A 24,690-nucleotide genomic window follows, 5' to 3' on the forward strand; every position below is an offset into this window, starting at 1 on the left:
AACAAGGATATCAACAGTCTCGTTTGAAGTCATATTTCCGCAAGTTTTCGGTCGATACAATGACCTTGTCAGCACACAGAACCTTTCATTGAGTCAAATGCTGACTGACGTTTTTCATGTTAATTGTCAGGCCATTATTTATACACTGAACTTTGTACGGATTTTCCCGGTTTTTGTTTCCCGATCATGACAAGGAGCACGCAGCGGGTGTGACCGGTCGGCAAGGGATGCTCACTCCTCCATGGCACCTGATCCCACCTCTAAATTTTGAGGTCCGTGTTGCTCTGCTTCAAATTTGTATCGTTTATTGGACTTTAGAGATTGAATAATGTTCGTTATCTTCATATTTCACTAGAAAATTGTAAGGAAAATCGGTGAATATATTTCCATCTAAAAATCTAATTTGAATTTTTCTCGATACTGGTCTACATAAATGATAAAGTCTACAGATAATGTTTTAATTGTTAATTGTTTTTCTTGACCCGGAAGTATTTATGATTAATTATTTTTTATTCAAAATAAGAGTTTCTTTTTCCCTATATTTGGTCTTATTTTTTCTTTGTTCAATTAATTTTACATATACCTCATAAGGTGGGTGAAAACTTACTTGATGGAACCTCTATCCCTTTTATCATTATGTTTTCATTTTACCGACATGATAGACCTCACCCTTTTACAAGCCACCTAACAATATTGGTAGTCTTGAATTTGCACATGTGCAAGCTTCAGTATAGAATTAAGATCGAAATGTTAAAGTAATGGATATGGCGAAAGTAGATTGAATCACATTAAATATGCTATATATTCAGAAGAAAAACCATGTTATTCGAGTACGTAATGTGCCTTATATTCCCCCTTTCAATTGGTCTTAATCAACTCTCTTAGTTTAATTTTATGAAATGTCATTGTGATGAGAGAACATGTAATTTCTATTTTTTTCCTCTAAACTTTACCTTATAGAATATTTGATAGTAGAGATAAAAATTGCAATATACACATACATGTATATGTAATTTAATATGATTTGGGCACTCTGTACAATAACCATATCTTCTATGTTTAGTGCGTTCAAGAATTTACAGAAATCAAAAAAACTATTAAAAAGATAGCTAAATCAAATGAAGACATTCACTAAATCAAATGAAATGATTATTTACTAATTATATTACTTAAGATCCTAAAAGCCATTTCATATATTTAAAAAGTGAAGAGAATGAAAAAATTACCTTTTCTGTCTTACTTCGGCACCAAACATACTTAGTAAATGCCTCATCAGAATCTGACAAGCATCCTTTCTCGCGGCAACCAAATCATTATTAGACTATTTTCAAAAAGAGCAGATCAAATATGATGAAAGGCGAGCACTGGTACATTGTTAAACGATCGATTTAATTACGGTAAACGATCGATCTAAATGAAGATTAATCAAGCTCTCTCTCATTAGCCAGACTTGAGTATACATGCAGAAACAAAAAAAATATATGAAATTAATTTTCGACTTAGATTAGAAATAATTGTCAGTCCATTTTTCTTTCTGAATAAAGTGTTTTGAATTATGTACCTTTGAAAATCTTAGTGTATTCAAAATGGATCTGATGCGTTCCATATCGTTTGAGAAATAACATATTTTCAAGTCCTAGGATTTCATTTTTTTTTTTTTTTTTTTAAATTAGGAAGAGAAAATTTTTGATTTTACTGATATTTTCTATTGTTTTTAGACCTATTGTATAATTATTTCATTTTTTTAATATATAAATGTCATATGAAAAAAGTGAAGATAACGAACAGTGATCAATCTCAAAATTCTTAAAACAGTACAAATTTTTTAACAGAGTTAAAAACACTGAACAATGAAAACTTCGTTTCCCTTGTCGATTGGTTAGCCTTAAAAAACTATAGTAAACTAAATTTCGTCTTTCTGTTCTTCCATTTGTCCGTTCGTCACACTTTGCGTTTACGCTAGTTTCAAAGAAACTTGTCATGATATTTTACCAAACTTATTGTACTAATACAGTAGCTCATCCGGTAGAGAACTGGCTCTGTGATCGGGAGGTGATGGGTTCAAATCTCGCCGCTACTGACCTGAGTCGATAAAAAATAGATAGAAACTGTTCTTGCGCCAAGCTCTCGGCACTTTGAAGTGAAAGTGGGTCAATTGGACGAGACCTTAAAAACTGAGATCCCCCGTCACAGCAGGCGCTGGCGAGATATGGATCTCTCACTGCTAAAAGGCCCTGAGTGACTTGAAATGGTCTTAATTTGAAGCTCTTCTCCGGTATATGATGACGTCTCTATATGAGTGAAAAATTCTCGGACAGGACGTAAAACAACATGCAATCAATCAATTAATCAATCATATACTAATACTTGGTAAGAACTATTCAACTGCATCAAAATTTTATGACCGTATAGTTTCCTTTGACATTGAGCTCACATTTCTTAAGTTTAGTGATTTGCTTACTTTCTAAGAAAGTATTCGAGATATCTTTATGAAACTTTATATGCAGATACATAATGAGGACTATCTCAACTTTATCATTTTTTAACCCTGATCTTCCTTTTGCTCTTGACCTTACTATTCTATTTTACACTTAGCTAGTTTCATGGAAACTATTCAATGATATATGGAGATAACGAACAGTAATCGAGCTCAAAAATCCATTAAAACAATACAAATTTGGAGCAGAGCAAACAAGGATCTCTAAAAATCAGAGGCCGGTACAGGTGCCATGAAGTAGTAGGCATCCCCTGTCCTGATCAGGTAACTGAAAAATCCGTAAACCATTCAGTGTGTAAGCAATGGCTATATAATTGGTATGAAAAACGTCAGTCAACATTCGATTTAAGGATGGACAAAGCCATTGTATCGACCATAGAATTTGCGAAATGTTGCTTTAAACGAGACTGACGATATCCTTTTTCGTCAACTTATTTATCAATAGCTTGCCTCGTTTCAGAAATTGTTCGGATCTTGAGCATGCTCTTGAGTATCGAATCAACTGAGAGACATAAACATCATATGCAGGTGATAATGGTATATTTCTACATCAATAAAGGAAGTTGACGATAGAAGTATTGAAGTCATCACGTTTATCGTAAAGTTTTGTTGTTAGGTTACCATTAACGTATTTTTCTAGTAAAATATCCAAATATGAAACAGTTTTGTCAGACTCTGTGGTATCTTTCGATTCAAGTTAACTGGGACATATCGAGTTGACATATAAATGGAAGTAACAATTGTTAATTGATGATACGTTGTCGGTATATCTAAATGTCGAGTTGAATGTCACAGCAAGAGACTTCTTCTCATGAAGAAGTTTTTGAATAAATTCTGCTTCATAACAGATGTTTTAACAGGGTTTTAAGTAAGACATGATAAGGACCATCGTTGGAATTTTAACAATTTTGAGAGTCTTAGACAAGGAAACTACGAAATTTGTAGGCTTTTTATACAGACGTTGCAGGGAGGGGGAGCTTGTCAGATCCACGTTATTGGCTTGATTACGCCTCCATGGAACCTGATCCAATCTCTGATGTTTTTTAGAGGTCCGTATTTGCTCTGCTCCGGATTTGTATTGTTTCGATAGACTTTTAGGCTTGATTTCCATATTTTATGTAGAGACTTGCAAAGAGTGAGACACTGAATGTTTTGAATATAGCTAAACTGTACTACAAGGGCCCGCGACAACACTTTTTCATTATTTGAAACTCTGATTTTACATGCCACATCTACAAAAGCGGTAGGAATTGTGTGTTTTCCTTCTTAGACCTTGTACACATATTGGGTGACGTATTTAAAAGGAATTTACCGCTTGTTATAGTCTTACATGTACGCTAATTTGCTGCGGAGATGCATGGTCGTTGTCTAAGGAGTTGATCCTTACGTCACGGGTTCGAATCTCACTGTGGGACGAGGAGACCGGTCTTTCGGATGAGATCCTATAAACCGAGGTCCCATGTCGCATTAGGTGCTTGCATGAAAAAGTTCCCTCTCTGCTTAATGGCCCTGAGTGCCAAGCATAGGTCTAAATTTGTAGACCTCCACCGGCAATTGGTGGCGTCTCCATATGAGTGAAAAATTCTCGAGAGGTACGTTAAACAAAAAACAAAAATAAAATACAGAAGCTCTAAGATTGGAAAATCACTAAGTTTCGTTTTAAAAATGTTCATCTTTAGCAGTATTTCTCCCTGTATGTGTACCAAATATGCTTTGCCATTATCTCCTATTAAAAAATTGTCTTAATCAGAGAAAATTACATTTGAATCAGCAGAGGCTAGTTCTATAATAACTTGACCTTATAGAAAAGCAGGACTATTGATTTCAGGGTGAAAAGGTTTAATCTCAAGGGCAGTTGCAAAAGTTTGTTTATTGATTTGATTTAATATGAAAATCATTTACAAACATAATTTAGAGATGTTCGCTGGCAAAGAAAAAGGATATATTTTTATGTCATTAACAGTGATTGGGGTATTGGTGTTATTTAATAATATCAATCGATTCATTATATGATTAATGTGTTTGCGGAATTAAGTTGGAAAAAAGTGGGGTTTTGAAAGAAAATTCTTTTTGACATGCTCCGTTTATGTCCTTAACCCTGAATAATGCACAATTTCGTCGTTTAAAGCATTCAAAATCACACAACAAAACAATATATATAATTAAAAAATTTGACAAATTTTCATTTAAAAAAAAAAAAGTTCAGTGTTTTTCCAATTACTAGATGAAGTACTGTTCAAGACATGATTATTACTTCATGTAGGCTTTAGTAAACTAAAGGTACTCCGAGCAGGGAGCTCACAAAATGATAATCCTCCCCCTCCCATATGATTATAATGGCAAAGTCCATATTTTTTTTATGGGAGACCCAAAATAAGTGTCAGATCAAAACATAAAATAGAAAGCGCACAATGGCACTATGTAATAAAGATAATGTGAAAGTATCATTTAATTTTATTCTGTGGTATAAAAGAAGTGGCGGATAAGAGATGGATACTCCTTAATATCATAGAGAGAACGGTAGTGTCTATGTTTTGTTATTAGAAACCTGAAATATGTGTCCGATCAAAAAGTTAAATAGAAGGTGCACAATGGCACTATGTTACAAAGATTCTGTGAAAGTCTCAACAAATTTCATTCAGTGGTATAAGAGGAGTTGCGGATAAAAGATGGGTACGCAAAAGTATGACGGACAGACGGACGTACAGCATGACAGACGAACGGACAGACAGAAGGACGGACGGGCATCCCGATCACTAAACACCCCGCTTTTCAAGTTGGGCTATAAAAAGGTTGTTGAGCAGAGCATGTCGACAAACGACTTTAACAAAATGAAAATAGCATATTTCAACTAATCAACAAAATAATCGACACAAACGTGTCTCTAAAACATTATGCAATATACATTTTTATCTACAATAAAAAAAAAACCCACACAAATTAGCCAAGGCGGAATAATATGGATGTCATTTGGCTTAACATTTGATCAAGAAAAATTCCTGAAGAACCTGGATAATATTAGCCTTTGAAGCAAAAATACAATAATGGACAAATATATCATATAGAATATAATCAGCAAATCTCTGTACATCGTTAAAAAGTGTTTTAATGCAAACTGAAGGAATATGGAGTATTTTAAATAGATTGTAGCAACAAAAATAAAGCAAGTGTATATATGAACTCAATGTTTAGATTTTTGTCAAACATACAAAATTGATGATAATTGCGATGTTGATTTCGATGTAATATTTATAGTAATTTTTGTTCGAGAGGTCAAAATACAGATGGAGAGAATGTGCAAGTTGAAAACAAGTATAGATATTAATAAGGAGGGGATAACTGAATTATATATATGATTTATTGTGGTAACATTCATAAGGGATGGATAATGAGAATAAACCAGCCAAGTGATCCACTCTTCTATTTAAATACTAGTACTTTAAATGTTATTGAATTGTGTTGGTTATTACTCATTTATATTTAGGTTTTTTATATGTGTAATTATGAAAAACCTTTATCGATGACATCGAAATATTTAAAGACACACAAGGGGTTCAGAGAAGGGTTATTGTGCTTGAGATAACTAAGATTGATTTTATTTCAGTGAAATTGTTTGACCAAATAAGAACTTAATTGTAAATTCTTTGATATTAAACAGGTTTTTCATATCATTCAAAGACAGGGTTTATGGGCTAAAGTTTTAAAATAGCGTACTTATGATAAATGATTCCGATGTTTAAGCGCTAGTATATAGGAATAAATAGGCCAAAAAGTATTCCAGTTTTGTTTCTGTCGATGCAACGTTTGAGTACGACAAGGTGAATTTTTGACTTTATGTTTTAGCATTTTTCATGTTCACAGTATTTGTCATGCTAAAATTGTTCAGTTTTTTTTTCCTGTTGAGTTTAATTGTCAGATTTGATCAATGATTTAAACAAATCCCTAGATGCATTTTCAGATTATTGTGAGCAAGCAGTGAAAACTTAAGTTTAGTACTATAAAAACGAAGGTTTTATTTTTCTGAAGGACATCAACCATATACTTGATACGTTTTTTAAACGAAATTGAAACACTATAGACACTTTTTATTTTTAAGCAAACATTTACATTGAGTAAAAAAAGCCGTTTTAAATACATAACTAGTATCATAACACAGTGTTTAAAAAGATTTTTGAAATTCGAGAAGATACTTAGTGTGGTACTATTTCTAAATTTTATTTTGAAATATATAAATACATTCATGAATTTTTCACATCAAAGTTGTTTTTAAAACAATCGTTCAATATATTTGCCAAGGAAAATTTATGTCATTTACACTGATTTTGATGGAGTACAGTGAAATTATTTTTAGGTTTCAATAATATATGAATAGAAACGATAATTGTAAATCAATCGTTGTAGAGCATGTTGTAAATTCCAATTACAAACAAAACAGAGGTGATTCGTGACAGCTACCGAAAGGACATAATTTCAAATGATAACACTGTAGAAACTACTGTTTGCAAATAATTATGAATAAATTTATATTTGAGGAGGAACAAATTGATATCTATCGGAGAAGGAAAATAAAACGTCAACGAAACAATGTTTAGATTACTGTCGTTTATTAAATTCAAATCTGAAGTTGAAAATGATAAAATCACAAATTAATTAGTAGTTCATGTACGTGTATGTAAGTCATGTAATTCTGACCTTTTCAACATCAGATTGAACATTAATATATATGTATTTGAAACTACCTCAACTTAATGCAGATATTTTATATTACAATAGTAAATACTCCCTGGATGAAACAAGTGTTTTAACTTTTGTGCAATTTCTAGTTTTATCAAAAGATTAAGCATTAGAGTTCTGGAGGTTTAAATATCGTCGTTTAGGCAGGAAGAAAATGCCTGTTCAAAAGTCTGAAGAAAAGACACCGAAAAAAGAGTGGTCTTGCTAGGAAAACTCATGGAATAGAATAAGAAGAGAACGAAAAGTAATCAAGTTCAAAAGCCATTGAAACAACACAAATTTGGAGCAGAGCAAACACGGACCTCTCAGAACATCAGTATGGGATCATGTACAGGTACGAGGGAGGAGTAAGCATCCCTTGTTCATTATTTCGTTCTTGTTCAGAAAACGCTATACCAATACAAATGTTTATAAGTTGATAATTTATGGAAGCAGAATCTACTGACCAAATCATCAATGAAGATATGATCACATTCATGTTTCTATCTTGTACGGGTTTTCTTTGCGATTTTCCCATTCATAAATGCATGAATTAACCAGGAAAGAGTCGCCCGCGTAGCGCAGTGGTCAGAGCGTTTGCTCCAGAGTCGCGGAATTAGGAGTTGATCCTTATGTCGTGGGTTCGAATCCCACTGCGAGATTAGGAGACCGGTCCTTCGGATGAGACCCTATAAACCGAGGTCCCGTGTCGCAGTAGGTGCTGGCACGAAAAAGATCCCTCACTGCTCAATGGCCCTGAGTGCCGAGTATAGGTCAAAATTTGTAGCCCTCCACCCGTAAGTGTTGGTGTCTCCATATCCTAACAAAGCTAACAAAAATTTACTATAGTTAACTATAGTGAAAACTTTGACACTTTGATTTACTATGAAACTCTACTCTGGAACTTTTTTTGAGATTTCAAAGCTTAAAATCTCTAAAATTCGACGATAGTAACGTAAAATTTGGAAATAATGTGTGAATATACAAATAATATTTCAATTTCATATAAAAAATGTGCAGGAATGAATTGAAGAACAAAAAATATAACGATCTGAAATCCATAGTAAAAATACTTTGATTTACTATAGTGAGAAAACTTTGATACTATAGTAAACTATAGTTAACTATAGTAAACTATAGTTAACTGTAGTACCTTTTTGTTAGGGTATATAAGCGAAAAATTCTCGAGATCGAGAGGGACGTTAAACGAAAAACAAACAAACAAAAAGGCAAGGACAGAGATATTGGAATACTTAAATATTTTTGTTAACTGTTTAAAATACCGAAGTAATTTACCCGTTCCTGCTCACTTTTATCCCGTATGCGAACCATACAAAATTGATTTTTAAATTCCTAACAAAGATTTTGAGGCTAGTTGCTTTGTGTGGTCGGTAATTTGTTTTTAAACGTCCCTCTCCAGAGTATCTCACTCATATGGAGACACCAACACTTGCCGGTTGAGGGCTACAAAGGGCAAGAGCCACTTAGGGCCTTTTTTGGCCCTGTAAATTTTTGAAAATTCAAAACTGTATAGTTTTAGTCTACAAGGCAATAAATAATACTTGAGCACTTGGTGAATGAATATCTACTGAAAATGACGTAATTTTCTTTCTAGTCAATGCATTATGACGTCATGAATTGCGTCATTATGCACATATCCTGAATATTTCTTCAAAAATAGCCAAATTATGATGCCATTTTTCAATATTTCATATACAGCACAACCTCCGATCCAAAATGTGTAAATATATTGTAAAAGAACTGTTAATAAAGATTATAAAATATATTTTAATTTTTGGATCGAGGGGTGTGCTCATATTTTAATTCTTTGCTGAAGGTTCTCAAAAACACCTGTTTTCTGCGAAATTCAATAACATTGCAATTTCACACAACCTGTTTTTCAATGCCTGGACTCTTCAAAGGAAATTCTGTTGTATAAACTGAAAGCACTAAGTCTCTACTTTATAATAATGTTGAAAATAGTACACGGGGTATTAGTCAATAAATTGGTATATCTACAGGGCCATTGTATGCATAAAGTGAACATAGCTCTTTATACCTATACTCTGTACTTAGGGCCATTGAGCAGTGAATGATCTTTTTCGTGCCAACACCTACTTCGACACGGGACCTCGTTTATACCATCTCATCCGTAGGACCGGTCTACACGTCCCGCAGTGGATTCGAACCCGCAACGTAAGGATCAGCTCCTTACTTCGCTAGTTTGCAATTTATTACGTTTCACACAATGGTGAAATTATATTATTATATTATTATAATATTGGGGGTTGGGTTGGGTTGGTTGGTCTGTTGTTCATTTTTGTAAATTGCAATATATATATATATATATATATATATATATATATATATATATATATATATATATATATTAGGGATGGCCGATTACTCGGTCGGAACGATGGCAATCGATTAGAAAATCTTTAATCGGTTAATCGAAAAAAATAAAATATTTGTTAAATTGAACACATTTTTTTTAAAATTTATTTTAACAACAAGAAATCCCTGCACAAAGGATGATCATTTAGGATTTAACGGATTCAATTTGGACGTACGTGTAATTATGAATCTCCAGATTGAGACCGTAGCGTAATTGGTAAGTTTATGTAGTGCCAATTACTGTGAAAACATCATGTTGTTATCCCGACTGTCCTGTAATTCTTTAATGATAATAATTGAATCATTGAGCACTGTGAGTTGGCGTGTTTGTCGTTTCCAGTTTTCAATCCAATTAATTATTAAACAAACATTGTAAAAAAAGGGTTATAGAGTTCACATGTAGTTTTGATTATCATAGTGAAAATGCAGAAAGAACTTATGTGACTTCTGCTCTGGAGAATTATCAAAGATTCCTTGGGCTTTTTTCATGGTTTTCTCAATTTTTTTCTTGTCTACTGAAATTTAAATAAAAAATATGAACCTGTAGTTTTCTGATTCAGAATATCAAGACTAATGGAATGTTTTAAATTCTATCGTCTTATTTGGGTCTATTTGTGGATATGGACAAAGCTACTTGAAAAACAATTGTCAAGAAAACGTACATTTTGATACGATTAACCGGTTAATCGGTCGGAACGTCTTGCGGTTAACCGATTAGCAATTCTGTAATCGATTGCCATCCCTATATATATATATATATATATATATATATATATATATATATATATATATATATATATATATATATATATATATATATATATATATATATATATATATATATATATATATATGTGTTTATTTATTTATTTATTTATTTATTTATGCAAGATAGAATAAGATATAAATTAAAAAAGTGAGGCTGATACATAGTAAGACATGTGATTGTTATTTTAAATTTTACTAGTACATCAAATTTAGAATGCACATTAATTCGTATATATAAGGATGAATGAGTATTTGGTATTGGTTTTTTTTTTTTTTTTTTTTTTTGGTTGTTTGTTTGTTTTTTTTAAATTTCCTAATTTGGCTTTTAATTTTTTCTCACTAAAAGCTGTCTACTTATATTTAAAGTATTCAAATATATATGCGTTTATCCTGCACTTCATTTTTTTCATTTATTATTGCGATTATATTGTCTAAATGTCAAAGGGAAGTTTATTATCCAATTTTGACATTTATTTATTGTTAGAATTATATTCTAATATTTTTTAATATTGTAATTTCTATTGTTTGGAAAGTAAAAACTTCCTTAAATCTAAACAAAAAAATTTTAAAAGGCATGCCTAATTGCAATATATTAAACGATCTTTTCGTACCAAGTTTCCTGTTACCTTGTCCTATTAAACAAAATAGAATCATTGTGAATAAGTGGGAAATAAAGGATCGATGCTAAATATATTAATTTTTTGCTCATAGTTTGACATACCTGGCACATTTGCTTCGTTTTATTGGGTTTGATTTGAATTCATTTCGGTGTTTTAGAGGGTATATTTTCTCTTTTGTTTTCTTTCAAATGCAGAAATTATAGAACCAGATATTGATTTTAAAAAACGAAATTACAGATTTAAGTACATTAAGTGTCCTCGACAGCTATTCAAGGTTTAGTTCATAACTTAAACTATGAGCGCTAAGTAAATACTTGTACTAAATAGGTTACAGATTTAATGGTTAAAATTTTAAAAAGGAGTTACATTTAGGGTGTATCAAAAAGAGAAAAAAGACGAGAAAACCAAAACCTCAAAGTAGCATATATGTTTTACGATAACGGTTCTGAAAAAATAAAAATAAAATGCAAACAAACAAATAATTTTAAAAAATCAAACCCCTCCCCCCTCATACACACACACACAAAGAAAGAAAGCATACAGGTTGGATGTTTTCTTCCATTGCAGAACAAAGTTTAAAGAATAATTCACATCCAGTAAAAGATTAGGATTTAAAAAAGCATCTGCTTTGATTGTGTATAAAAATCCACCAAGTATCGATTCTTTGATTTGTGATATGTTTTTTTTTTAAATTGAAGATGGAGGACAGATATGCCAAATGGATGTAAATTATCAGTTAAAAGAAGAAAACACTTGTTATGGCATTCAACTCGACATTACGATATATCGACGACGTTTTATCAATTACTTCCATCTATATGTCGATTAAATATATATCCAAGTAAACTCGAAATAAGACACCACAGAGTGTGTCACATCTGCATCACACTTCGATGTTTTATCGACTATAGACGAAAATGGCCAACTGACAACTAAATCGGACAACTGAGATGACCCCAGCTTTTCCATATTCAGTGTTCCTTACTTGTGTAGTAATATTCCGCTATCACCTGCATATGGTTTTTACGTCTCCCAAATTATTCGATACTCAAGAGCATACTCTTAGTACGATCAATGTTTAAACCAAGGCAGGCTACTGAAAGATAAGTTGATGTTAAAGGGTTTAAACAATTTCGGTTAAAGTTATCATTTCGTAAATTGTTTGGTCGTTATAATGACATGTTGGCAAATATAAACAATCGTTAGGTCGTATTTTGGCTTACATTTTTTGTAAGCAGGCCCCTAGCAACGGTTTCAAAAGTGGGTGGGGGCAACTTCCTAAAAAAATCTGATAAGCACAAAAAAAAAAAATAATTTAATGTCCAAATCCTGGAATTTGCTAGTGCTCGACCTTACGACATCAAAAAGTTGGGGGGAGGGAAACCAGCATCTTAAGGAAAATTTACTATAGCAAAATACTATACTCAGAAAAAAAGCCCCCCCCCCCCCCCCGTGTTCTACGGCCCAAACTTTGGCCTTTGTTTTTATACTAAATTTGACTACGGAATATTCCCACTTCTTTGGAATTTCAATTTACTAGTAAACATCAAGTTTAAATATTTAAGAAAAAATATGATTCACAATTCCTATAATAAATATTAAGCACAATATGATCCCTTACATCTTTCTCCGCGCAATTTTAACGATGCCTTGTTCAACAAGTGTATAAAGCTTATTATTAAAAGTTTTTTAAGCAAATGTAACTCGCTCAGGAAGATAATATATGTCAACTCATCAGTATCGCTATGTTTTCATGTGCATGTTTGACTTGAGCTTACCATTAGACTCATACCTAATGTTGCAACAGCATTCCTGAAACCTTGAAACTCAGAATTTGATAAATGCTACAATTTACTTTTCAGAGCGTCTCAGAGAAGTCTCCAGCATATTTTCAAGAGAACCATTGGAATTAAGTTGATTTTATCAGCAGTATTTTTGAAAGTATCAGACAGGCAATTAGGGAGAGGGCTTAAATAGGCCGTGTCTGCTTCCAGTCTTATTCACGATTGTGAATTAACTATTGTTTGAATAAAAGAAATTAATAAATTAAAAAAAAAATAATAATAAAACATCTGTCATATTCCTTCTTACCAGTACCCTTCTGCATTAGAATTTGAAAAAATTATCTTTTAATATAAATATTTAACCAATAATACTGATAGAACTTGTTGACCTGTAGAATAATCTTCAATCTATTTTGAAAATTATTTTGTATATGTATTGAATCATTCATTTTCTGTCCAAGTGATAACCATTTACATTTTAACATTCAAAATTTGTTTCCCTGCTATGAACACACATAATTACGATTCGATCTCGGAAAAACAAAGCTATAGAAAATACTTAAAAGAACTTGTAAATAGAATGTACATATTGACTTTATATATACATGTATGTATGCACACCTCACATGATTGATTACGGAGCCATGATGAGTCTCGACAAAGCGAAGCAACTCTTATTTTTGTAGGGGCTATAGTGTATGTCATAGTGCCAGATTGTGTTTTAAAGTAACGTTTGCCTCAGTGACCACTATTTTGTGAAATAGGAAAATTCAGGTTTACATTTAATATCAGTGTTTCGATATGTAAAATAGAAAAAAAGTTTTGGTTGATCAGTATTATAATTTCAATATACGAGGGTTGTCCCTAAATGTCGTAGACAGGGAAAATAATTTAGTTTCTCTTTGCTAAATTAAATTTCTTTTCTAAGCAACATTTTATGATCATGAATTTCAAGTTTCATGATGATAACACACCTATTAAGAAAAAATGTGAAAATGAAAGAAGCATACATGTATTAGTGTACATTGGCGCACGAAATCAAACGCGCCTCTTATATTTAAGTACTGTTCCGTCTGCTTAATACGCGTCTCTTAAGCATCCAATTCTTTTTTTAAAGGAACAAAAAAAACCACTTTTGACTGACGGACTCATTAAAATTTACTACTATCTATAGTCTTTTTTCAAATTTCAGTCGAAATTTAGTCGAAAGGTCGCCCTACACAGTAGGTAGCAGAGAACCACGAAGTTTGACGTCGATCGTGGCCGATAACGTTCCTAACCGTCTGATTTTAACAAATAGTACCTCTACTTTTTATATGCGTTACTATTTTCGGTACGAAAGTGAAAACTATCTATGGCTCTCATACCATTCAAAAACAACTTCTCTAGTGTGTAATGTCACTTATGTATTCTTTTTTCCGTTTCTGAAGTGGACAAACCGCATTTAAAACAATTTTATTACATGTGTATCTCAGTGCGCGGCCAGTGCGTTTGACGACGTCATTTGCAGTAAACTCAATTCCAACAACACTTTAAAAATTATGACACCAATCCTATGTCTTCGATGCTATTTAATTGGAAATTTGATATGTTATTAAAAATTTTATTTCTAATTTCATTGATATAAATTTGAGTTTGATGTTTTACATATTACCAGAGAAACAAATGCAATTGGAACGTAATTATTCCGGATTTTGTTCGTGCACCGACAGACCATATCAGCCTTCTTATAAATCGTCATTATATTTTTCCTATGAAAGTTATATATTTCAGAATTCACTATCTTAAGGAACATTGAATAAGTTATGGCTATGCAAAATTTGGTTAATATTGGTTGAATGTTCAGATGTCTTTTATAATATATAGCTTACTGTGTACCGGTATCTAGGATAGTTGTACATCAAAGGCGGATCCAGCGCCGGTGCGCCCACCTCCCACCCCCACCCCCCACCCCCACCCCACCCCGGTTTGAATTTTTTTTTTTTGACATTTTATTTGTATTATCCTAAAATCAAGGGAAAACACTTCTTATTTGTCAGAATTCGTCAGTTTCAGGGGGCTTCGCCCTCGGACCTCCACCAGGGCTTTACCCTGGACCCGCTTGGGGATTCAATGCAGCCCCAGACCCCCTGTCTTCTACCCCCCCCCCCCTTATGAAATTCCTGTATCCGCCGCTGTACATTGCTTTAGTTTCCCCCAAATACGGAATATGATTAAGCAAATATTTTTTTCTGTATCGATTATACACATACGACAATAGAGCACCAAAATTATACAAAAAAGATAAACAGATTTAGAGTTATTTTACTGTATGTATCTGAAACATTTATTCAAATCAATCGAATGCGAAATAAATCTCTAAACATCAGAATTCATTTCGATGCAAAGTTTTAACTACAAATCTCAAGGACATCTAGTAAGCGATTTGCTGATCCCACCTCTGATGTCCTAGAGGTCCGTGTTTGCTCTGCTCCTATTTTGTAATGTTTAATGGACTTTTGGGCTCGAATACTGTTTGTTATCTCCACATATTTCATTAAAGAAACTGGTTTTAATTCTAGTTCTGGTAATCCAGCACATACTCTCAATTCACTTTTTAAAAATGAAATTCTTCAGAATCACGCTTTAGTCTTAATGGTTTTAACATTCCGGTCAACGAAAGGTGAATTCGATTTACCCTACCTATGTTGGATTCATAAACTTCAAAAGATTTTTTACAAACAAAGTTAGATGCAGGTTTCAACAAATGCTCTACCAAAGCTCTATTTTATTTCTCACAAAATTGTTAAATTCTGTGTAGGGGATACTTCAGACGTGCTGTGCTATAACATTTTAAGAAATGTTATAAGTTGAATGTGGGTTTTCAAAAACTCCTACGAAATTTTAGAAAATTTAAATCACAAAACATACATTAAAAATTATTGTAACTCTATACACAAGTACTCAGAGGTTGGTATTAAAAATTGCTAGAGTTCCTCTTTGACATTGTCTATGTACATGTAGTCTTTGGAAACCGTTTTCCAACAATTTGGAATTTCGATGGGCACTAATTATGCTCCTTTATTAGCAGACTTATTATATTCCTATGAAGCAGAATTTATGCAAAACTTCTACATTAGAGGAAAAACATCTGGCTTGGCCTTCAACTCCACATTCAGATACATACTTGTATCGACGACGTTTTATCAATTAATAACTTTCACTCATTTTCCATCTCGATACATCTCAGTGAACTCGAAATTAAAGACATCATAGAGTCTGTCACAATATTTTCGTATTTGGATGTTTACTGACTATAGACGATAATGGCCAACTAACAACTAAAATGTAAGTCAATCGAGATGACTTCAACTTTTCCACGAAATGTGAAGATAAAGAACAGTAATCATGCTGATAAGTCTTCCGAAAATATCAGAGGTGGGAGCAGGTGCCATGGAAAAGTAATCATCCCCTGTTTACCAGTCACACCCGCCACGTGTCCTTTGTCATGATCAGGTCAATGGAGTAATCCGTAGTTAATTTAATGTGAAAATAATGGCCTAACAATTTGTAGGAAAATTTCAATCATCATTCGACCTAATGTTACGAAAGATTGTATTTTTAAACAAAGTCATAGTATGGGCCTTAGAAATTAAGAAATGTTGACTGTATATGAGATTGTAGATACCTTTGTATTATCAACTTATTTGTCAGTAGTTTTGCTCTTTTTTCAGAAATTGTTCGTACAAGGAACATGCTCTTGCGTATCGAATCAACTCGGAGATATAAACCCAATTTGCAGATGAAAATGGTATATTTAAATATTAAAGAAAAGTTGTCATAAGATTTAGTTGTTAGTTTGCAACCAATTTCTTTTTCTAGCAAAATATCCAAATATGAAGCAGATGTGCAAGACTCCTTGATATCTCTTTTTTCGATTTTAATTGGAAAGATCGAATCAATTATGAATGAAAATCAGTATTGTTAATTGATACAGAGATACATGTATATTATCTAAATGTCGAGTCGAAGGCCAAGACAAGAGACTTCTTCTTTTCATGTAAAAGTTTTTGAATAAATTCTGACCTAATAAGAAAACGAAAACAGGTCTGCTTATAATGGGGCATTATTTGAACCGATGGGAATTCCAACGGATTATTGGAAATCTGGTCTCCATAGACTAAATAGATGTAGTCAATTAGGTATTCAAGCATCTTCTTAATATCATCTTCAGAGTACTTTAGTGTAGAAACAGAATAGTGCTGATGCAGACATATAATAAAATTCTTTAATACAAGCTATCTCTATTAATTTAAAAGCTTATAAATCGAGCCATTGCACATTGTGAACGCTTGCGGCATGAGTGCATTCGAAAAGATTGCTAGATCGTAACATTAAGTAGGCGTTTGTGGTAAACCCCAAAACAGCAATATTTATTGCTTACATACATTTGTATACTTTCTTGCTGCTAGCATATAATCTTGAAGTTGCCATTTGCGGTTAACCTTTCACCACCTATTTTTATTTTGCTCGCATGCATTTGTAAATAACGCTGTTTATGGTCAGTCCATATGCAGCAGATCACTGTTTGTTTTTTATGCCTGCCATCATCAACAATCGGCAACCTAAATAAATGCATGCATAATCCTGTTATTACTTTTTATCTGTTTTCTCTCAGAGAACACATGGTGTGTGTCTATATTTATTTTCACTCCTGCATGCACCACTGAAGTTGTATTGCTTCGGGCTTTCAGATTTTTCTGCGAAGATACATGTAATATATATTTTCACGATGGCCGACAGGGGCCGCCACTTTCGATTAAGAATATCGTCATTTTGTACAGCTTTTTTGTCATAATTTTCGTTGGCAAATTACAACTAAAGTGGTAATGATCTATGTACAGTTCTAACACTGACAATTTCCATCAGCGAAAAATATTAAAATTCGCTCTTTCTTGAGATATGAAATTAAGATTCATAAAACAGGTCACTTTAAGATAATTTTAATTTTAATTGTTTTCACCCTCAGTTAGCCTGAGATATCGTAACCCAATTAATCCTATATCCTAGACGTTAAATCATAATTCTGTCACTTTTCCTTATCATTAAAAAGATATTCTCGAGACTGAAATTAAAAAGGCGGATAAAAGTAATACGTTTATTGTAATGGATATACATGAATATATCTACTCAAAGTGTATGAGAAAACTCGATTCTTTCTATTGGAATTAGTATAGCTCTTCATGTGAGCATCCAATCTTAAGTTTTTGGAATTTATCAAAAACAGAACTTTAGATACGGAAATATACCTGTTTTAAGCAAGAATGAATTGACAACCTTAAATGTGGTATCCTTTGCATATTTGTATTCCTCACCTACTCGGCCAATTATTTTTCAATGTGGCACGAAAATGAAAATATAGGTACATATAACTAATGTGATCATTTCCTCGTGCGCATTGTTAAAAACAAAATTCATACATCGAAGACACATCCGATTATGAACAAAAATCAAATTTCTGATAGACCCAGGAAATTTCATCCTGGTTACCTATGATGTGATCAGGCCATAAGCCGACATGGAATTTTATGAGTTATTTACTACAATTTGTCGAGAAAGCATATCTAGAAGACAATACTAATCTAGAATCACCTTGACCTGGCAGTTTTGCTAGAACCTTAGTCTTCGAGTAACCTTCTTTATGTATCTTCATTTCATATCTCAAGGAAGAAATTTAAAGCTTTTTGCTGGTGGAAATTATCAGTTTAATAATTGTACAAGCAAATATAACATCACAAGTTTAGTTGTAATTTGTCAACGAAAATTGACAAAAACGAAACAATAACAAAACCTGAACAAAATGACAATTTTCTTAATCAAAAGTGGCGACCTCTGTCGGCCGTCATCATATATTTCATTCCAAAGACACAGTCAATTGTTAGCTATTTTTCAATCCATTATAAGACATAAGAGGGTTTGTCAAGGAGCATTTATATTTTTAAAGATAAAATTCATAGAAAAAAATTAAATGTTTTGATTAAAATTTTTGCTAATGAGTTAAACAAATGACGTAAACAGCATGTCATAAAATTTCTAATATTGTGATACATTTAGTAATGATACTTGACCTTTGCAGAGACTTGAGTTTGGAGTCCAAATTTGATACTGGCTTCAAAATTTTTCCCATCCGTACATCATGAAATGAAAGACATTTTGTGTGTACGTTTTGTTAACTTTCTTTGAACAGCATGGCAATTGGTCATATGAACTCAACCTTAAGTATCTCCTGAAATAAATCTTTAAAAACGAAAATAAATGTTTCCTTTATTTATTTGTGATAGATTCTATATTTTACATCAAATTGTGTTGGATATGAAAATCACATAAAGAGAACAATAACTGGTCTACAAAAACTCAAACAACCTATGAAAGAAAATAACTATTAATTGTAATGAAAATAATTTTTTTATTGCAGCCAAGGGATCTTTCTTATCAGAAAATCGTAAAAAAGAAGAAAAAATACAGTGTGTCAAATGAAGATGGATGTGTGCCTATTTATTATTGTATGGAAAAATGTGTCCACCATTAAATAAAGCTGTCGGAATTCACGATCTGTGGTCAAGTTTATGAGCATGTTGATCCCGATTTGATGACCGAAGCGCAGGCTTTGTCCCCATTAAGACTGGTACCGTGGCCTAAATATATAACAACCTCTAGGGACCACATATTTAGACAACTATCAGAAGACCTATCTTTAATTAATCTTAGAAAGATCCTTAGACAATTTTAAGGCTTCAATCACAGCTGCTGCATTCTCAAAATAATGCCTGTCAGTGTATATCATGCTATACAAGGAGGACGGAAATACAATTTTACCACAAAGTTGTCGAGTTATTCTGAAATCTTCACAAGATAATATATAACTAGTACACTCAAGCTCGATCCTAGCGACAGACTTTACCACCAAGCCGATCAAAGAGTCATTGATTTCGCAGTAAATACGAATTAGAAACATAGTACATTTTTATATTAGTATCTTTTAGATGAAAATGAAGATTTTTTTTTAAAACAGTACATATAAATGCATACTCAAGCATTTTGGTTTTTTTCCCATTTGTTTAATGTGTAATTTTAATGTGAATAGCTGTTTTGCATTTTTTTTATCTTTTGACTGTGGCCTTTGAGATTAACCTACATGTACCCTTAAAATGTACTAGTATTCCTTGTGACAAGACCTAAGACGTTTCCTTTGGATTCAATATTTTTTACCTCATTATTTATCTGAGTTTGAAATCTTGTGTCAAAGTTATATTCAAATTAGACCAAAACTGTCAAAGAAAAAGCGGTTTGAAAGTATTTCACAATAATTTCTATTTTTAGTAACCATAGCAACAATGCTCGCAAAAAAAACAAACATCTATTTTAAAACAAAATATTATGTATCTCAGTGTAGTCTATGCGCCAAGTAATACTGAAATCAGACCAAAACTGTAGGAGAAATAGCATTTTTTAAGAAACGAAACAGCATTCATCTAAATCAAAAACCGATGCATTAAATTGTGTATCTAAGTGTAGTCACGTTATATTGAAATCAGACTAAAACTGTACAAGGAGTAGCTTTTTCACAGAAATTTCTATTTTTAGTAACCATGGCAACACCGTTCATCAAAATCAAAAACCCATGCACTAATCAATGTATCTTAGTGCATTCTATTAGTGTGCCAAGTTATATTGAAATCAGACTAAAACTGTAGGAGTAGTAGTTTTTTCACAGAAGTTTCTATTTTAGTAACCATGGGAACACCGTTCATCAAAATCAAAAACTCATGCACTTATTTATAAAACTTGGTGTATTCTAATAGTGTGCCAAGTTATATTGAAATCAGATTAAAACTGTTGGAGGAGTAGCGTTTTGAAAGATTGTTTACAGACAGACAGACGGACGGACGGACGGACGGACGACGGAGTATCTTAGTGTTTTCTACTAGTGTCAAATTATATTGAAATCGGATTAAAACTGTAGGAGGAGTATCTTTTTTACAGAAATTTCTATTTTTAGTAACCATGGCAACACCGTATATCAAAATCAAAAACCCATGCACTAATTTTTGTATCTCAGTGTATTCTATTAGTGTGCCAAGTTATATTGAAATCAGACTAAAACTGTTGGAGGAGTAGCGTGTTTAAGAAATTTCACAGAAGTTTCTATTTTTAGTAACCATGGCATAATAGTTCATCAAAATAAAAAAGCCCATGCAGTATCTTAGAGTACTCTTCTTTTGTGCCAAGTTATACTGAAATCAAACTAAAACTGGTGGAGAAGTAGCGTTTTAAAGGAATTTCACAGAAGTTTCTATTTTAAGTAACCATGACAACAACGTTCATCAAAATCAAAAACCGATGCACTAAAGTATGTATCTTAGTGTAGTCTACCTGTGTGCCAAGTTATACTGAAATCAGACTAAAATTGTAGGAAGAGTACCACTTTAAAGGAATTTTACAGAAATTTCTATTTCTAGTAACCATGACAACACCGTTCATCAAAATCAAATACTGATGCACTAAATAATATATCTTAGTGTAGTTTACCTGTGTACCAAATTATATTGAAATCAGACCAAACCTGTAGGAGGGGTAGCGTTTTGAAAAATTGTTTTCAGTCAGACGGACAGCTAGACAGACAGACGGACACCTTACTATCGCATAAGCTCATCTGATGTCTGACCAGTAGAGCTAATTAAAAAAAAATAACCAATCGTCTCAATTTTGAAGTTCTCTATTTTGTGTCCAATGTAGAAAAAAAAATTTGTTTTTAAAACTAAAAGCTTTTCATCATTTCATATCTGTTCAAACCTAATGGTTATGTATGCTGATTTTTAATCTATCAATATTTGATTTACAATGATATGAATTAAAAATATCTTGAAAAAGTACAAATACTTTGGTTATGACTTTAAAGGAATTTAAGGAAGTGTTATATTCAATGTTCAACTTGTGGCCTTCGTAATAACACAGAGTGAACAGAACAAACAAATAAGGAGGGATTCTTTTCATATTTATTGTATTTGAAAATTAATGAAATTTTCATAGATTCAAGAAGACAATATCACCAAGTGGTGGTATCATTTTGATTAAATTTGACCGTTTAATTTTTGGAGCAAGGTCAGGTCAATGTTATTATCTTTTTCCTTGACATTAAGAATAAAAAAAAGTATTGTTGCGAATCATGTGATGCTACTTCTATTTCAAAAGAATAAGTTTTTTCTTTTTTGCATGAAAAAGAACTCGCCATATAGAGTCTTTCAGATGGTACTTCCAAATTAAAATAAATAAATGAACTAAAATAGATATTAGCTAACCCGAATGTCCTCTATTTTTCTTAAATTTGTACAGAATATTAGTTATTTTTGTATGCTTCCTATGTTTAAATTTTATTGTTTTCGAATATGGTGAAGTAGTCATATAAAGATACAAAAAAAGTTTTGACCGTTTAGTAAGAGAGAATAAACACTTGTTACTGATTTTTTGCTCAAATCTTTTCTTAGGTTGGAAGCTTTCAAAAGCTAACAAGATTGTAGCTCGTTTAGAAAATCATATTTATTTAATATATTAAAAAAACTTTAGTCCAAAGTTATTAATTTCAGTCACTTCGGAAAATTTCTTTTAGTCTTAGTTTGTTTAAAAAATTCGTCATAATTCATCGTTCTGTAGTAATTTTAAGATGCAGAAAAGGAGTTATTTTCATACGCCGCAGTTCCGCCAAAATATAGTTCCTGCTAGTTTTCAAACTCAGTTTACCATTTCTATTCAAAGTTGTAGAATTATGAGAAGGAAAGAAAAATGTGATCTTTTAAATCCCTTACATCTAACTATATAGAAGACATGTTAGCAAATATACTTTGAATATTTTATTTAGTCAGAAACCAGACAAGAATCCCTCCTTAACTAATAAAAGAATAACTAAATGTATGAGTTCAACTAACTCTGTGTATACATGTACAAGATTATTTTTTAAAAAGATAGGTGAGCTAGCGATGAAGACATCATAAAACAAAGAGGTTGAGACCTGAACCATTGGTTTAATTTCTTAAATCGATTAATAATTAAAAGAAAAACACTATGGTGCATTGGGGGTGGTGTTGGAAGACGGGGGACTAAATTCAGAATAGTGAATATGGAGTGGGCTTCACTCTATGGCAATGCCATAACTGTGCTGCTTTAAGCGGTCTGTAGTTTACTGTAATTTCAACTTTGAGGTGAAAAGTGCAATAAGAAAGTAGTAAAACAAATGCGCATCTAGTTCAAAATATCGTATGTTGTACTGTTTTGTGGCAATCGCATCTTTCTGGACCTTTCCGCAATCTCGAAAAACATATCCGAGTTTGTTTTTCCAAGCTTGCTGGAAAGATCCGTGAAGGAAATCAAAAAAGCTAGGTTTTTATTATGATTATTTCTACAGTGTTGGTATCATAACACCCAAATTACTATTTACGTACTTTTTATGAGGTATGTACAGGTTACACAACAAAACACTCGACTTCAGATCATACAGTGTATGTATTTTTAGATGATAAAACGAAATTGACATGGTACAGTTTATGTACAGTAACATTCCCAGAATGCCCTACCTTGAAGATGAGCATGCATATGTGTATTTCAAAAAATAAAAGACTATTATAGTTGCTGGCGCTGAAAGAAAACGTACGTTATTAAGTTTATTTACCACATATTACACTGCACTGTATAAATGCCTCACATGGATTCAATTGCGATCGGTCGAAGCCGAACACAAAACAATGAAATAAAACACGATGCTGCAAATCGTTTGTTTCAATATTTCTAAAACGTTAAAGCGTCCGAAATTTTGCCTTGTAATGTTTACAACAGAAAGCTCAATTAACTTTATCATGCACTTGGCCGAGCAACAAATTATCTAAATCATGGAAATTTGTAAAAATGTCAAAACTTCAGATTTGATTTTTCAGGTAACTTTTATATGTCTAGATTAAAGAAAATGTAACTTCTGATGTCATCAGATTTATGGATGTGACAAGCTGCTGACTACATAGGAGTCGCTAGTATTATTGTATATCCACGAATATACATTTTCATCGGACGCGGGAATCGAGAGCGTGGCATCTATTGAATAACCTATACTTTTCTAAATCTATTTTTTAAAAATTCATAATTGATTTTTTAAAATTATTTACGTGTAAGCTATATATAAATATTCATTCCTTCTTTACACTTTTGCAGTGGGATAATTCATACTCTAGGGCATATGTTTTGTAAAACTTTTGAAGTAGTTGTAGAAACATGGGAAGAACTGCTATGTGATCCTTGACCTTATACTTTGAAATTTCGGTCAAGGTCACTTTGATTTCTTTGAAATTTTCATTCTTTTGAATCTTTTAAGCCATTTCTTGTTTCTTTTTTTTTTTATGAATTTTAGCTCTAGAGAGTCAGATACAAAAAAAATTAATTTAGAGAAGGTGGAAAAAACCCTAATTGTTCTGCGAACAATAAGTCCACTAGTTTTTATTTATTCATTCATTTATTTATTATTTATTTATCTATTTTTTAATTAATTTATTTATTTGTGGTTACCTGTATAATTTAGTTATGTTTGTGGGTACATCAAGTCACTTTTACTTTATAATATAGTGGTTATATAAGGTTTTATTTTGTTTATCTCTGGTCACTTGAACTTAATTTTGATTTTGATTGCATACGGAAACCTGTACTAAGATTTGTATTTGGCTATCTCTGGTCACATAATTAAATTAAATGTGGCTAACTCCTCTGGTCACTTATAAATCAATTTATTTTGGTTACCTCTGGTCACGTACACTTTATTTTGATTTCGATTACCTTTGGTGAATTTGAATTAAATTTTGATTTTGGTTACCCTTCGTGACCTGTACGTAATATT

General features: G+C 32.3%; 1 protein-coding gene across 1 annotated transcript in view; it reads right to left on the reverse strand.

The window, feature by feature from the left end:
* The window catches only part of LOC133181161 (uncharacterized), a 55,091-nt gene that overhangs the window by 24,013 nt on the left and 6,388 nt on the right, over positions 1–24,690 (reverse strand). The window contains exon 3 of the mRNA XM_061315701.1: positions 1,227–1,321. Within this exon, the coding sequence (XP_061171685.1) occupies positions 1,227–1,321 (95 nt within the window). The remainder of the gene's footprint in view (positions 1–1,226; positions 1,322–24,690) is intronic.

Source organism: Saccostrea echinata, unplaced genomic scaffold (genome assembly GCF_033153115.1).
Source record: "Saccostrea echinata isolate AGI-Se365-2 ecotype Australia unplaced genomic scaffold, CSIRO_AGI_Sech_v1 ptg000008l, whole genome shotgun sequence".
Lineage (NCBI taxonomy): Eukaryota > Metazoa > Mollusca > Bivalvia > Ostreida > Ostreidae > Saccostrea > Saccostrea echinata.